This window comes from Manis pentadactyla, chromosome Y (genome assembly GCF_030020395.1).
Source record: "Manis pentadactyla isolate mManPen7 chromosome Y, mManPen7.hap1, whole genome shotgun sequence".
NCBI lineage: Eukaryota > Metazoa > Chordata > Mammalia > Pholidota > Manidae > Manis > Manis pentadactyla.
Genome location: NC_080039.1, coordinates 29,662,323 through 29,678,468, shown reverse-complemented (window position 1 = coordinate 29,678,468; position 16,146 = coordinate 29,662,323). Strand labels below are relative to the sequence as shown.

General features: G+C 38.7%; 1 protein-coding gene across 1 annotated transcript in view; it reads left to right on the top strand.

Annotated features, from left to right (window-relative positions):
• Positions 1–15,046, top strand: part of LOC130682111 (transcription initiation factor TFIID subunit 1-like) — a 45,299-nt gene extending 30,253 nt beyond the window's left edge. The window contains 7 exon segments of the mRNA XM_057496247.1: positions 264–361; positions 363–395; positions 1,074–1,154; positions 12,459–12,608; positions 12,796–12,915; positions 13,194–13,369; positions 14,002–15,046. Coding sequence (XP_057352230.1) covers positions 264–361; positions 363–395; positions 1,074–1,154; positions 12,459–12,608; positions 12,796–12,915; positions 13,194–13,369; positions 14,002–14,218 — 875 coding nt within the window. The 3' untranslated portion in view covers positions 14,219–15,046.
• Positions 15,047–16,146: the final 1,100 nt, after the last annotated feature.

The window sequence follows — 16,146 nt, the reverse complement described above, 5'->3', positions numbered from 1 at the left end:
AGAAGATAGAAAATCTTTGAATTGTGGAGGCTCTGATTGCTTTTTGATTTTGCCTGCCAGGAAATTCAGTGTGATTGTTGGATGTCTTATTTGAGATGTAGGAAAACCTAGCAGGGGTTTTCTTGACCAGTCAGGCTGTCTTTGGCTAGGCCTCATACCTTTTAGGACATTGCCTGGTTCGGTCTTTGCTTGCTATCCCTGTTGCTGTCAATGAAAGGGCCTTGGGAATTCAGAATGTTTTCATTCTCTCTTACCTTTTTTAGGGATGGACCCAAACTGGTGGGTGCTGAAATCTGATTTTCATTTACCAACTGAGGAGGAGATCAAAGCTATGGTGTCTCCAGAGCAGTGCTGTGCTTATTTATGGCATGATAGCTGCTGAGCAGTGACTGAAGGTGAACACCTTCCTCTTAGGCACTGCTTATGCCTATGGGTTTTTTCAGAGAGACAAAGATAAAGACCGTTTTCACTGGCTTAGAAGTGATGGTGATTTAGATTATTGCCAATTATTTAAAAATTCATGTTATATGAGGTACTCTATGTGTAGCAGTTCTGAGGAAAGCTACAGATCAGTGGGAAGGGTTGGTGAGGGACTTAGGGCATATTTTTTGCTGTGCAAATCCATTTGGGTGGTGACTTTCATCTTGTTCTTTACAAGACAAGCATGTAAGCAGGGAAGTATTTTTCAGTTGTTTTCCACAGCCTTACGGGTGGGCAGAGATGATGATGTTGGTGCTGGACATGTAATTGAGAGAAGCACAGAACTATTCTTATCAGGCCAAAATAGAAAAGATCTAGCTGATGTGTGATGGCACAACTCTCTCCCACTGAATCAATGAGTCTGAGTTAATGAGCATCTGTATTTAGCTCCCTCGTGGGCCTTAACTATCCATATATCAGCTGATAAGTTTCTTGAAATGTAATATATCCTCTGATAGCCTATGGTGATAGTTAACAGAATCCATTTTCTGTGTAAAATGTGCTTTGATATTCTGTACTAGGTGTTCAGTGAAATTGTGCTTTGTACTTTCCGGTTGTTTGATAATTGATTGCATGAATTGGTCCTCTTGCAGGATGCTGGCTATGGTGAGAAGTCGTTTATTGCTCAAGAAGAAGAAAATGAGAAAGATTTTCAGATGAAGATTGATGATGAGGCAAGGAAGTACACTAATTTTTATTAGTACATAACACATCCTTTTTTTAAAAAAACAGCTTTATTGTTTATTGAGGTTTTTTAGAAAACTAAAGTGTACAATTTTTATATGTATATATGTTGTATATGTTTTGATGTATGTTGATACCTGTGAAATCTTCACGACGAGTGTTTCTGTCACCCCCAAAAGTTTCTTCGTGCCTCTTTGAAGTCCTGTTTTCATGCCTCTTCCCTTCTCTCCACCCTCCATGTCCCCTGACAACCACTGATCTGCTTTCTGTAACTATATATTAGTTTACATTTTCTGGAATTTTAGATAATGGATTCATGTAGTATGTATTCTTTAAAATTGTGGTAAAATATTCATAATATAAAACATACCATTTTAACATTTAAGTGCACAGTTCAGTAGTCTTAAATATATTCACATTGTTGTACAACCAATCTCCAGAACTCTCCATCATGCAAAACTGAAACTGTTACCCATTAAACAGTAACTCTCCACTCCTTCCTCTCCCAGCCTCTGACAACTACCATTCTACTTTGTCTTTCTTTTACTACCTTAAGTACTTCACCTAAGTGGAATCTTTAAGTATTTGTTGTTAGGTTACTGATTAATTTAATCTAGTGTAATATTCTCAAGGTTCAGCCATGTTGTAGCATGTGCCATGATTTCCTTTTTTAAGGGTAAAAATAATTCTGTTGTATGTGTATACCACATTTTGTTTACTCAGCCATTGATGGACATTTGTGTTGCTTCCACCTCTTGAATATTGGGAATACTGCTGCTAGGAACACAGGTGTGCAAACAACTACCCAAACCTTCCTTTCTTTTGCATATATACCTAGAAATGGGATAACTTGATCATATTGTAGTTCTGTTTTTAGGGTTTTTTTTTTTTGAGGTACCTCCATACTGTTTTCCAAAGAAGCTGCACCATTTTATATTGCTCTCAATTGTGTAAGAGTTCTAGTTTATCCACATTTCCCAACACTTGTTACTATTGTTTCTTTGATAAACCCAGCCATCCTAATGGGTGTGAGATAGTACCTCATTGTCATTTTAATTTGCATTTCCTTAATGGTCAGTGTTGTTCAGCATCTTTTCATGTGCTCGTGGGCCATCTGTATGTCATCTTTTGAGAAATAGCTATTCAAGTCCTTTGCTGATTTTTGACTCGGATTCTTTATATTTTGTTGAGTTGTAGGAGTTCTTTATATATTCTGGATATTAACCTTTCATCAGATAAATATGCAAATATTTTCTCCCATTCCACAGGTTGCCTTTTCACATTGTGTTGTGTCCTTTGATACAGAGAAGTTCTAAATTTTTTTTTTTTTTGAATTAGTAAAATCTTTAATTGTACACTTAAGAACACCTTTTAACTACAATAATTTCAAATGTACAGAAAAATTATAAGAATAATACATGAAATTGCCATATATATTTTAACCAGATTCTCAAATTTTTTTTTTTTTTAGATAATTATTTTTTATTGAAGGGTAGTTGACACACAGTATTACATTACATTAGTTTCAGGTGTACAACACAGTGATTCAACATTTATATACATGATAATTCTAGGTACCAGCTATCACCATACCAAGCTGTTACAATATCTTGACTATATTCCTTATGCTATACATTACATCCCGGTTACTTATTTATTTTACAATTGGAAGTGTGTACTTTTTTTTGGTTGTTGTTGTTAGGGCATCTCTCATATTTATTGATCAAATGGTTGTTAACAACAATAAAATTCTGTATAGGGGAGTCAATGCTCAATGCACAATCATTAATCCACCCCAAGCCTAATTTTCGTCAGTCTCCAATCTTCTGAAGCATAACGAACAAGTTCTTACATGGAGAACAAATTCTTACATAGTGAATAAGTTACATGGTGAACAGTACAAGGGCAGTCATCACAGAAACTTTTGGTTTTGCTCATGCATTATGAACTATAAACAGTCAGTTCAAATATGAATACACATTTGATTTTTATACTTGATTTATATGTGGATACCACATTTCTCTCTTTATTATTTTTAATAAAATGCTGAAGTGGTAGGTAGATACAACATAAAGGTAGAAAACATAGTTTAGTGTTGTAAGAGAGCAAATGTAGATGATCAGGTGTGTGCCTGTAGACTATGTGTTAATCCAAGCTAGACAAGGGCAATAAAACATCCACATATGCAGAAGATTTCTCTCAGAACGGGGGGGTGAGGTTCTAAGCCTCACCTCTGTTGATCCCCAATTTCTCACCTGATGGCCCCCCTGCGACTGTGCCTGTCTTAGGTTGTTCCTCCCTTGAGGAATCTTACCCGTCTCTGGCTAACCAGTCATCTTCCGGGGCCATACAGGGAAATGTTAAGTTGGTAAGTGAGAGAGAAGCCTTATTATTTGAAAAAGTTAGCTTTTTATTTCTTTGCATATTTATGCCCTGTGGCTTCTATGCCCAGCATTTGTCTTGAGGTATCTTTACCACTTGGAGGAGTTATGATACTCGGTAAATTTGATATGAGGCATGAATGAGAAGTTCTAAATTTTGATGAATTCCAATTTATCTAATTTTACTTTTGTAAATTGTGCTTTTATCCAAGAAATCATTGCCAAATTAAATGTCATAAAGCTTTTCCCCTATGTTTGCTTCTAAGAGTTTTATGTTTTTAGGTCTTAGATGTAGGCCTTTAATCCATTCTGAGTTAATTTTTATGTGGTGTAAGGTAAAGGTCCAACTTCATTAATTTGCATGTGGATATTCTTTTTTTTCCAGTACCACTGGTTGACAGTATGTATTCTTTCTTGTCTGTCTTTCACTCTGTACTTATGTTGAGATTAATTCAGGTTATTGTGTATATTGAAAGTTTGTTTCATTTTTATTGCTGAACAGTATTCCATAGTATGGATGTACCACAGTTAGTTTAACTAATCACCTATCTTTAAGGATTTTTCATTGTGCCTAGTTTTTGGCTGTTAGGAATAAACTACTGTGAATATTCATGTATAAATCTCTGTGTGGATGTATGTTTCCTTTTTGCTTGAGTAAATACTTAAAAGTGGAATTACTGGGTCATGTGGTAATTCTGTGTCTAACCTTTGGAGGAACTGTCAGGCTTCTGTAGTGGCTGCACCATTTTACATTTCTACCAACAGTGTATCAGGGTTTCAGTTTCTCCACATCTTTGTCAAGACTGGCTATTTTCTGATTTTTAAAATTATGGCCTTTCTAGTGCCTTGTGGTTTTAATTTGCATATCCCTAATGGCTAAGGATGTTGAGTGTCTGCTTATTTATACACATAACATTTTTGGTCACCTGTTCATCTCTTTTTCCCATTTTTATTTTAATTAGTTGGTCTTCTTATTATTGGGTTTTGAAACTTATGTATGTATACTAGGTCTGAGTCCTTAAAGAGGTATGTGATTTGCAAAGATTTTCTCCGTCTTTATTTATTTATTTTTATTTGTTCCTTCAGTTATTTTATTATTTTATTTTATTTACTTTACTTTCATTAATCTACAATTACATGAGGAACATTATGTTTACTAGATTCCCCCCATCACCAATTCCCCTGCATACCCCCAAACAAACACTGTCCATCAGTGTAGTAAGACGCTATAGAATCACTACTTGTCTTCTCTGTGTTGTACAGCCCTCCCTGTGCCTACCCCCTCCCCACCCAACCCCCGACATTATGTCTGCTCATAGTAATGCCCCTCTTTTATCCCCTTACCCCTTTCCCTTTGGTAACTGTTAGTCCACTTTTGGGTTCTGTGATTCTGCTGCTGTTTGGTTCCTTCAGTTTTTTTCTTTGCTCTTCTACTCCACAAATGAGTGAAATCATTTGACACTTGTCTTTTTCCGACTGGGTTATTTCATTGAACATGATACCCTCTAGCTCCATCCATGTTGTTGCAAATGGTAGGATTTTTCTTCTTATGGCTGAATAATATTCTCTTGTGTATATGTACCACATCTTTATCCATTCATCTACTGATGGACACCTAAGTTGCATCCTTTTCTTGGCGATTGTAAACATAGCCAGTGCTGCGATAAACATAGAGGTGCATATGTCTTTTTCAAGTAGGGCTGCTGCATTCTTAAGGTAAATTCCTAGGAGTGGAATTCCTGGGTCAAATGGTATATCTATTTTGAGGAACCTCTGTATTCCTTTCCACAATGGTTGAACTAATGTACATTCCCACCAGCAGTGTAGGACGGTTCCCCTTTCTCCACAACCTCGCCAACATTTGTTGTTTGTCTTTTGGATGATGGCGATCCTTACTGGTGTGAGGTGATATCTCATTGTGGTTTTAATTAACATTTCTCTGATGATTAGCTATGTGGAGCATCTTTTCATGTGTCTGTTGGCCATCTGAATTTCTTCGTTGGAGAACTGTCTGTTCAGATCGTGTGCTAATATTTAATTGGATTATTTGCCTTTTGTTTGCTGAGGTTCACGAGCCCCACCCCCCATATTATACATGCTAATCATAATGTCCCCCTTCTTTTTCCCCCCCTTAACCCTACGTTCCCACCCATCTTCCCCTGTCCCTTTCCCTTTGGTAACTGTGGGTCCATTCTTCGGTTGTGTGATTCTGTTGCTGTTTTGTTCCTTCAGTTTTCCTTTGTTCTTATACTCCACAGATGAGTGAAATCATTTGGTACTTGTCTTTCTCTGCCTGGCTTATTTCACTGTGCATAATACCCTCTAGCTCCATCCATGTTGTTGCAAATGGTAGGATTTGTTTTCTTCTTATGGCTGAATGATATTCCATTGTGTATATGAACCACATCTCTTTATCCATTCATCTACTGATGACACTTAGGTTGCTTCCATTTTTTGGTTATTGTAAATAGTGCTGCAATAAACATAGGGGTGAATCTGTTTTTTTCAAACTTGGCTGCTGCATTCTTAGGGTAAATTCCTAGTAATGGAATTCTTGGGTCAAGTGGTATTTCTATTTTGAGCTTTTTGAGGAACCTCCATACTGCTTTCCACAATGGTTGAGCTAATTTACATTCCCACCAGCAGTGTAGGAGGTTTCCCCTTTCCCCACATCCTCACCAGCATTTGTTGTTCCTTGTCTTTTCTATGTTGTCCATCCTAACTGGTGTGAGGTGATACCTCATTGTGGTTTTAATTTGTATTTCTCTGATAACTAGCGATGTGGAGCATCTTTTCATGTGTCTGTGGCCATCTGAATTTCCTTGGAGAACTGTCTGTTCATCCTCTCTGCCCATTTTTTAATTGGATTATTTGCTTTTTGTCTGTTGAGGTTCATGAGCTCTTTATATATTTTGGATGTCAACCCTTTATCGTATCGGTTCATTGAAGTAATTTATGAATATATTCTCCCATACTGTAGGATGCCTTTTTGTTCTATTGGTGGTGTCCTTTGCTTTACAGAAACTTTTCAGCTTGATATAGTCCCACTTGAACATTTTTGCTTTTGTTTCCCTGGCCGGGGAGATATGTTCTTTAAGAAGTTGCTCATGTTTATGTCCAAGATATTTTTGCCTTTTTCTTCCTAAGAGTTTTATGGTTTCATGACTTACATTCAGGTCTTTGATCCATTTTGAATTTACTTTTGTGTATGGTGTTAGACAGTGATCCAGTTTCATTCTCTTACATGTAGCTGTCCAGTTTTGCCAGCACCAGCTGTTGAAGAGGGTGTCATTTCTGCATTGTATATCAATGGCAGCTTTATCGTTAATTAATTGACTGTATATGTTTGGGTTAATATCTGGACTCTCTATTCTGTTCCACTGGTCTGTGGGTCTGTTCTTTGCCATCACCAAATAGTCTTAAGTACTGCGGCTTTGTAGTATAGTGTGATGCCCCCTGCTTTATTCTTGCTCCTCAGGATTACTTTGGCTCTTCCCAGCCTTCTGTGTTTCCATATGAGTTTTAGAACGATTTTCTCTAGTTCATTGTAGAATGTTGTTGGAATTTTGATAGGAATTGCATTGATTCTGTAGATTGCTTTAGGTAGGATGGCCATTTTGACAATATTAATTCTTCCTATCCATGAGCATGAGGGATGTGTTTCCATTTATTGGTATCTTCTTTAATTTCTCTCATGAGTGTCTTGTAGTTTTCAAAATATAGGTCTTTCACCATCTTTTTTAGGTTTATTCCTAGGTGTTTCATTGTTTTTAATGCACCTGTGAATGCAATTGTTTTTCTTATTTGTCTCTCTAGTAGTTCATTGTTAGTGTATAGGAATGCCACAGATTTCTGCATATTAATTTTGTATCCTGCAACTTTCCTGAATTCAGATATTACGTGTAGAAGTTTTGTAGTGGATTTTAGGGTTCTTTATGTACAATATCATGTCATCTGCAAACAGGGACAGTTTAACTTCTTCTTTACCAATCTGGATGCCTTTTATTTCTTTGTGTTGTCTGACTGCTGTGGCTAGGACATCCAGTACTATGTTGAATAGATGTGGTGAGAGTGGGCGACCTTGTCTTGTTCCCAATCTTAAAGGAAAAGCTTTCAGCTTCTTGCTATTAAGTATGATGTTGGCTGTGGGCTTGTCCTATATGGCCTTTATTATGTTGAGGTACTTGCCCTTTATACCCATTTTGTTGAGAGATTTTATAATGAATGGATGTTGTCAAATGCTTTTTCTGAATCTTTGGAAATGATTATGTGGTTTTGTCCTCTTTTTTGTTGATGGATTTTCTAAAGTTATACCCTCTTCGCATCTCTGGAATAAATCTACTTAATCATGATAGGTGATCTTTCTGATGTACTTTTGAGTTCGGTTTACTAATATTTTGTTGAGTATTTTTGCGTCTGGCTTCATCAGGGATATTGGTCTGTAATTTTTTTGTGTGGTGTTTTTCCTTCTTTTTGGTATTATAGTGATCCTCATAGAATGAGTTTAGAAGTATTCCCTGTTCTTCTACTCTTTGGAAAACTTTAAGGAGGATGGGTATTAGGTCTTAACTAAATGTTTGATAACACTCAGCGGTGATTCCATGTGGTCCAGGGATTTTGTTCTTGGCAGGTTTTTGATTACCAGTTCAGTTTTGTTGCTGATAATTGTTCTGTTCAGATTTTCTGTTTCTTTCTGGGTCAGCCTTGGAAGGTTGTACTTTTCTAGAGAGTTGTCCATTTCTTTTAGGTTATCCAGTTTGTTAGCATTAATTTTTATAGTATTCTATAATGATTCTTTGTATTTCTGTGGTGTCTGTCTTGATCTTTCCTTTGTCATTTCTGGTTCTGTTTATGTGCATAGACTCTTTTTTTCCTGGTAAGCCTTGCTAGGGGTTTATCCATTTCTATTTTCTCAAAGAACCATTTCCTTCTTTCGTTGATTCTTTCTGTTGTTTTATTCTTCTCAATTTTATTTATTTCTACTCTAATCTTTAGTATGTCCCTCGTTGAACTGACTTTGGGCCTTATTTATTCATCCTTTTCTAGTTTTGTTAATTGTGCGTTTATATTGTTCATATGGGATTGATTTTCTTTGCTGAGGTAGGCCTGTATTGCAATATACTTCTGTCTTAGCACAGCCTTTGCTGCATCCCACAGACTTTGAGGTGTTGAATTATTGTTATTTATCTCCATATATTGCTTGATCTCTGTTGTTATTTGGTCATTGATCCATTGGTTATTTAGGAGCATGTTGTAAAGCCTCCATGTGTTTGTGGGCTTTTTCATTTTCTTCGCATAATTTATTTCTGATTTCATACCTTTGTGGTCTGAGAAACTGGTTTGTATAATTTCAATCTTTTTTTATTTACCGAGGCTCTTTTTCTGGCCTAGTATATGATCTATTCTTGAAAATGTTCCATGTGCACTTGAGAAGAATGTATATTGTGCTGCTTTTGGATGTAGCATTCTGTTGATGTCTGTCACGTCCTTCTGTTCCAGTGTATTGTTCAGTGTCTCTGTTTCTTTATTTATTTTCTATCTAATTGATCTATCTTTTGGTGTGAGTGGTATGTTAAAGTCTCTAAAATGAATGTGGTGTATTCTATTTCCCCTTTTAATTATGTTGGCTTTTGTTTGACATATTTAGGTCCATCTGTTCTAATGTGTTTGCTTAGTGCCTCTGTGTACTTATTTTCTGTCTGGTTGATTGGTCCTTTGGAATGAGTGGTGTGTTGAAGTCTCCTGAAATGAATGCATTACATTCTATTTCTTTGTTTAATTCTGTTATCACATATGTTGGTGCTCCTGTGTTGGGTGCATAGATATTTATAATGGTTATATTCTCTTGTTGGACTGACCCCTTTATCAGTATGTAATGTCCTTCTTTATCTCTTGTTACTTTCTTTGTTTTGATGTCTATTTCATCTCATACAAGTACTGCAACTCCTGCTGTTTTCTCCCTATTAATTTCAGGAAATATCTTTTTCCATCCCTTCACTTTTAGTCTGTGCATAACTTTGGGTTTAAAGTGAATCTCTTCTATGCAGTATATAGATGGGTTTTGTTTTTTTATCCATTCAATGACTCTATGTCTTTTTATTGGTGCATTCAAACCATTTACATTTAGGGTGATTATCGATAGGTATGTACATATTGCCTTTGTAGTCTTTAGATTCGTGGTTATCAAAGGCTCACGGTTAACTTCTTACTATCTAAGAGTCTAACTTAACTCACTTAATATGGTATTACAAACAGTCTAAAGGTTCTTTTTTTCCCTGTGTCTTCGTCCTCCATTCTTTATATATTAGGTGTTGTATTCTGTACTCTTTGTCTATCCCTTGATTTACTTTGGGGACAGTTAATTTAATTTTGCATTTGCTTTGTAATTAGCTGTTCTGCTTTCTCTACTGTGGTTTTATTATCTGTGGCCACAGCTATTAAACCTTAAGAACACTTCCATCTGTAGCAGTCCCTCCAAAATACACTATAGAGATGGTTTGTGGGAGGTAAATTCTCTCAGCTTTTGGTTGTCTGGAAATTTTTAAATCCCTCCTTCAAATTTAAATGATAATCTTGCTGAATCAAGTAATCTTGGTTCAAACGGCCCCTTTGTTCGAGGCCTTTCTGCTTCATTGCATTTAATAAATCTTGCCACTCCTTTCTACCTATAAGGTTTCTGCCGAGAAATCTGATGATAGCCTGATGGGCTTCCCTTGTATGTGTTCTTATTTCTCTGGCTGCTTTGAACAGTCTGTCCTTATCCTTGATCTTTGACATTTTAATTACTCTAGGTCTTGGTGTTGTATTCCTTGAGTCCCTTGTCCCAGGAGATCTGTGCACCTCCATGGCCTGAAAGACAATCTCCTTCTCCAGATTGGGGAAGTTTTCAGCAATTACCTCCTCAGAGACACTGTCTATCCCTTTTTCTCTCTGTTCTCTTTCTGGTACCCCTATAATGCGAGTATTGTTCTGTTTCTATTGGTCACACAGTACTCTCAACATTCTTTCATTCTTAGGGATCCTTTTTTCTCTCTGTTCCTCAGCTTCTTTGTATTCCTCTTTTCTAGTTTCTATTTCATTTATTGTCTCCTCCACTGTATCTAATCTGCTTTTAATACCCCCATTGTGCTCTTCAATGATTGTATCTCCGACTGGAATTCCCTCCTGAGTTCTTGAATATTTTTCTGTACCTACATAAGCATGTTAATTATTTTGATTTCGAACTCTTTCAGGATGATTCATGATGTCAGTGTCATTTAAATGCTCCTGAGTAGTTATGTTAATAATTTAAATTTCAACCAGGTTCCTTTGGCATTTCATATTTGTGTATGGGCCTTTCTCGTATCCAGAAGCTCTACTCTGTGGAGCTGCACAGCCCCTGAAGGAATGTCAAGGGCCACAGGGGAGTGGTATTGGTGCCTGGGGGAGGAAAGAGCTGTTTCCTGCTTCCCAGCTGCTGTGACTCTCTCCAGTGTCTGAACAAGTGGGCCAAGCCCACAGGTATAAGCCTCTATGCTTTGCATTTGTAGTTGCTTTAGAAAGATCTTCCCTGTGGCTGTCCTAACGCCAGGGTAGGGTTTGCTGGTTGGCTAGCCAGATGGGGCTAGCCGGGAGGAATGTGCAGGTGGGTGTGTATCACCGAGGGGTTCCTTGGTGGTGCATAGCCAGCCAGGAAGCTGGAGCACCTAAAGACTGAAAGCTCCCAACCTGCTGGGCAGAGTGCACCTGGACAATTTGTCTACTTTCCTTTCTCCTGAGCATTACTGCTCTGTGCAATCCTTGCCCCTTTAGCAGCCCTCTTGCTAAGGGCTTCCTCATTAGGAAGTCTCTTAGACTGCCCACCTTTCTTTTGTCCCAGGGCTGCCAGATATGGATCCCTTCTTTCCACAAGTGGCTGGAATCTCAGTCTCTCCAGGAATTCTGCCTGTCTTAGCTAATCACGAGAGTACCATGCAAGCACCATGAAATGTGTGTATGTGCTCCCAGAGTAGATCTCTGGAGTTAGGTATTCAGCAGTCTCAGCCCTCCACTCCCTTCCCACTCTGTTTCTCTTCCTTCCTGGCAGTGAGCTGGGGTTGGGAAAGGGTTTGGGTCCAGCCGGGCCACAGCTTTGTTACCTTACTCTGTTCTGTGAGGTTTATTCCTTTCACCAGGTTTATGCAGTTTGGCACAACCCTCATTCCTGTTGCCCTTTCAGGGTTACTCGTATTAATTATATTTTTGTATTTTATGCGGTTTTAGAAGGATGCCTCCATCTCACCTCTCATGCCTCCATCTTTAATCCTCTCCTCCTTGATCACTTTCTAGGTAATCATTTGTAGTCTTAACTAGTCTGTATGAAGAAACACATTCCCCTACTCTTAGTTTCCTTACTGTTTTGTGGGATTTCTAAAAGGTATTCAGGATTCCAGGAGAGAGAGGACAGACCGTTTTGAGCAAACCAGTGGCAGAGGTGAAGTGGACTCTGATTCAATGCTCCTGGGGTTGGGGCTAGTGTTTTGTAAAGCATGATTTATCATCTAATTATGAAAATATGTGGGTCATTCTAAAGAAGTAATTGGACAGTCAAATGCAGTTGTCAGTCTAACTTTTGTGCATCACGAGGATGGTGGCAACACCGTCTCTGAGAACTCTCAGGGAAGCTCAACGAATATTGGAGTGAAGGATACCACTGTTCCACATATTCCTTCTTCTAATGGCTGAAATCTTAACTTCTATTTAATATGATTTAATTACCATAGGAAAGAAGAACAGCAAGCTCTGAGCCCTGGGCAGCTTTATGTAATAATTGGTTTTTGTGGATAGTTTACAAAAGCATCAAATTGTGTTACTGTAATTGATCCAACTTTCTATCATGGCTAGACATAGAGCAAATGTGCTCCATAACCCTTAGAATCTTTTTCTATGTGTCAGGTTCACACAGCTCCTTGGAACACCACAAGGGCCTTCATTGCTGCCATGAAGGGCAAGTGTCTCCTGGAGGTGACTGGGATGGCAGATCCCACAGGGTGTGGTGAAGGGTTCTCGTATGTGAAGATTCCGAAGAAACCAACACAGCAGAAGGTGAGAGTGTCTGAATTTCTTTAGGATACGAATCAAGGAAGAAAGAAAGGAAGGTTAAGGAGTCGTGATGAATAGGATGCATGATCTAGGAAGCAGTTAAGTTGACAGGATGATTTAAGTGGCTACTACAAGGAATTCAGCTCTCTAGGATTCTTACCCGTTTTGTTGTATTTTGTTTTTGATGTAGGATGATAAGGAGCCTCAGCCAGTGAAGAAAACAGTGACAGGAACAGATGCAGATCTCCGTCACCTTTCTCTGAAAAATGCCAAGCAACTTCTTTGTAAATTCGGTGTGCTTGAGGAAAAGGTGAGTGTGGAAGAGGAAAACGTAGAGGCTCCTAGGGTCTTTGCACAAGGAGGGAAGAGCTAGTAGGCAGATGTAAGAAACTGTCTGGAGGATTTTGTGGTGTAAGTTGTGGTGGCCTGGGTCTTGGATACTTTTTCAGGATTTAATTCTAAAGCTTTCTGTTTAAAATATTTTGGGTGTTGTTATTTTGATCTAGCTCTCTAACCATGTGTCTTGGTTTGCTCTTTGAAATCCCTGAATAATTGGTGTGTGTGTGTGTGTGTGTGTCTCTCTTGTAGATTAAAAAGTTTTCCTGCTGGGAAGTGATTGATGCTGTATGCACAATGTTAACAGAACAGGCCCACTCTGGAGAGGGACCCATGAGTAAATTTGCTCATGGATCAAGGTTTTCTGTGGCTGAGCATCAAGAGCATTACAAAGAGGAATGTCAGTGCATCTTTCACCTGCAGAACAAGTGTGTTTTACTGCTTCAGAAAATCCAATCTGGAAAAGTGGGGGAGTCCAAGACACTATTTTATAATGGAGAAACCTAATTATGTTTTAGTCACACCTAATAATATAACTAGGTAGTAAGGTGTCTGGAGATTTCAGGATGGCATCTGTTCATATACTGCTAGAGTACCTACTTTATTCAAAACAACTTGGCAAAGGTTTTGAATGGCAGGTGGTGCTAGGTTTGAGCTCTGGGTTCCATGGCAGCTTTTATGGCCTGCTTGGGCCTAGCAGCCATTACGGTGGTGATAGGGGACAGGAAGTTGTATGTTCTCTGAAGGCTTACTGTTGAGAGGATGGTAATGCCCTAATTCAGAATGACCAATAATATATTGATGTGTTTCTCAGGGTCTCTCCGGGAATTCTGAAAGAGTTGTGCTATTTCGTATTTCAAACTTGCCTTGTTCTCTAAATGTCTAGGAAAACTTGTAAAGCTTTTCCGTTAAGGGCCCCATGTCTTAATTGATTTTGAGTGTTGTTTTTAAGTCTGACTTCCCAATTTCCTACTGTAGCCTCAAACTGCTTCTTCAGCTCTTTGTAAACTTTTGTATTTCCCCTTGTCTTAATTTGAGGTTGTTTTTTTTCTCTTTTTAGGGTTTGTCATCAACTGAAGTCTTATCAACTGACACAGATAGCAGCTCAGCTGAAGACAGTGACTTTGAAGAAATGGGAAAGAACATCGAGAACATGTTGCAGAATAAGAAAACCAGTTCTCAGCTATCACGTGAACGGGAGGAGCAGGAGCGGAAGGAACTACAGAGGATGTTATTGGGTGAGGGTAGTGGCTTCACAGACAGACGAGAAAGATTAAAATGTATAAATAACTGCAAAGTAATCACTGAGGCAATGCTGGAGGCAGCAGATGTGGGATGAGTGTAGAAAGATGACCTGTAGATGAGGTAAGAAAGATGACTGCAAACTGGACTCTAGGTTGTGGGGCATAGATGGAAGAGATGCTGTCAGTCCACTGCTGTCTCTGCATCAGGCCTGGCCAAGCCAGGGCTCTCAGTGCTGTCCATCAAGTGAGCTCTCTGGGCATTCTTCGTAGAGGGTAAGAGTTTTTAATACAGAATCTGAATGAATTTGGGGGTTGGTTCTTGAACCCTCTGCCATCAGTATGTCAAATTCTGTGCAAATGTGCCTTTTCTGAGATAATCCATGGCTTTCAGAAGATTTTCAGAGGAGTCTGAGCCCCTAAAAAGAGCTAAAATCCACCAGCCAAAAATTGCAGAAGTTGAGGGTGAAGGGTGATAGTGTCCTGAAGTGGTGTGGGATATATATGGACTTTGGAAATGAAAAGAGGAAAAAAACAAGCTGACTTTAAGATTTCTCTCTGGGCTTGCTAGGAAGATGGTGGTACCATTGATTAAAGTAGCAAATTTCAAAGAAGGAAGCAGGTTTAACATGGGGAGGTGTGGAGTTTGAGGTCCCCATGCCACTACCTAGTGTAGATGGCAAGCAGGCAACTGAAAACTTGGCTGTACATACAGAGAGAGAATAAAGGCTGAAGATGAAGGTTTACGTAACTGTTCTCACTCATAGTAGTCTTTTCCTTTGTTTCCTCCTCTTTGTAAAAGCTTTGTATAATTTTGTTGTTTTGACTACATTATAAAGATGTAATAAAGCCTCTTCACCTGTGTGGTCCTGGATCAGCTGTATCTACATCACATGGGAGCTTGTTAGAAATGCAGAAATCTCAGGGCTCACCACAAACCTACTGATTAGATTCTGTGTTTTAACAAGATCCTCAGGTGATTCCTACTCATTCATAATTAAAGTTTGAGAAGCATACTCTGGACTTGTTTCTGTGGTGCATGGGTACTTTTTTTTTTATTAAGGTCTCCTTGATATTCAATCTTATGCTCAGGTTTCACATGAGCAACATTGTGGCTACTACATTCCCCCCATTAAGTCCCCACCACATGTCCCATTACAGTCACTGTCCATCAGCATAGTAAGATGCTATAGAGTAATTACTTGCCATCTTTGTGCTATATACTTCCTTCCCCGTGCCCCCCACTACATTCAGTGCACTAATCATAATGCCCCTTAATCCCCTTGTACTCCCTTCGCACTGACACTCCCCAGTCCCTTTCTCTTTGGTAAGTGTTAGTCCATTGCTGTTTTGTTCCTTTTTGCTTGTTGTTATATTCCACAGATGAATGAAACCATTTGGTACTTGTCTTCAGCTGGCTTATATCACTGAGCATATACCGTATAGGTCTGTCCATGATGCAAATGGTAGGATTTGTTTTCTTATTATGGCTAAATAATATTCCATTGTGTATATATACCACACCTTCTTTATCCATTTATCCACTGATGAGCACTTAGGTTGCTTCCATAGGTTGGCTATTGTATGTTATATTGTGCTGTGATAAACATCAGGGAGCAAAGGCCGTTCTTATTTTTTATTTTGGTATCATTAATCTACAATTACATGAGGAACTTTATGTTTACTAGACTCCTTCCATCCCCAAGTACCCCCACATACCCCATTACAGACACTGTCCATCAGCGTAGTAAGATGCTGTAGAATCACTACTTGTCTTCTCTGTGTTGCACAGCCCTCCCCATTTCTGCCCTCCCACATTATACATGCTAATCATAATGCCCCCTTTCTTCTCCCCACCCCTTATCCCTCCCTTCCCACCCATCCTCCCCAGTCCCTTTCCGTTTGGGAACTGTTAGTCCATTCTTGGTTTCTGTGATTCTGCTGCTGTTTTGCTCCTTCAGATT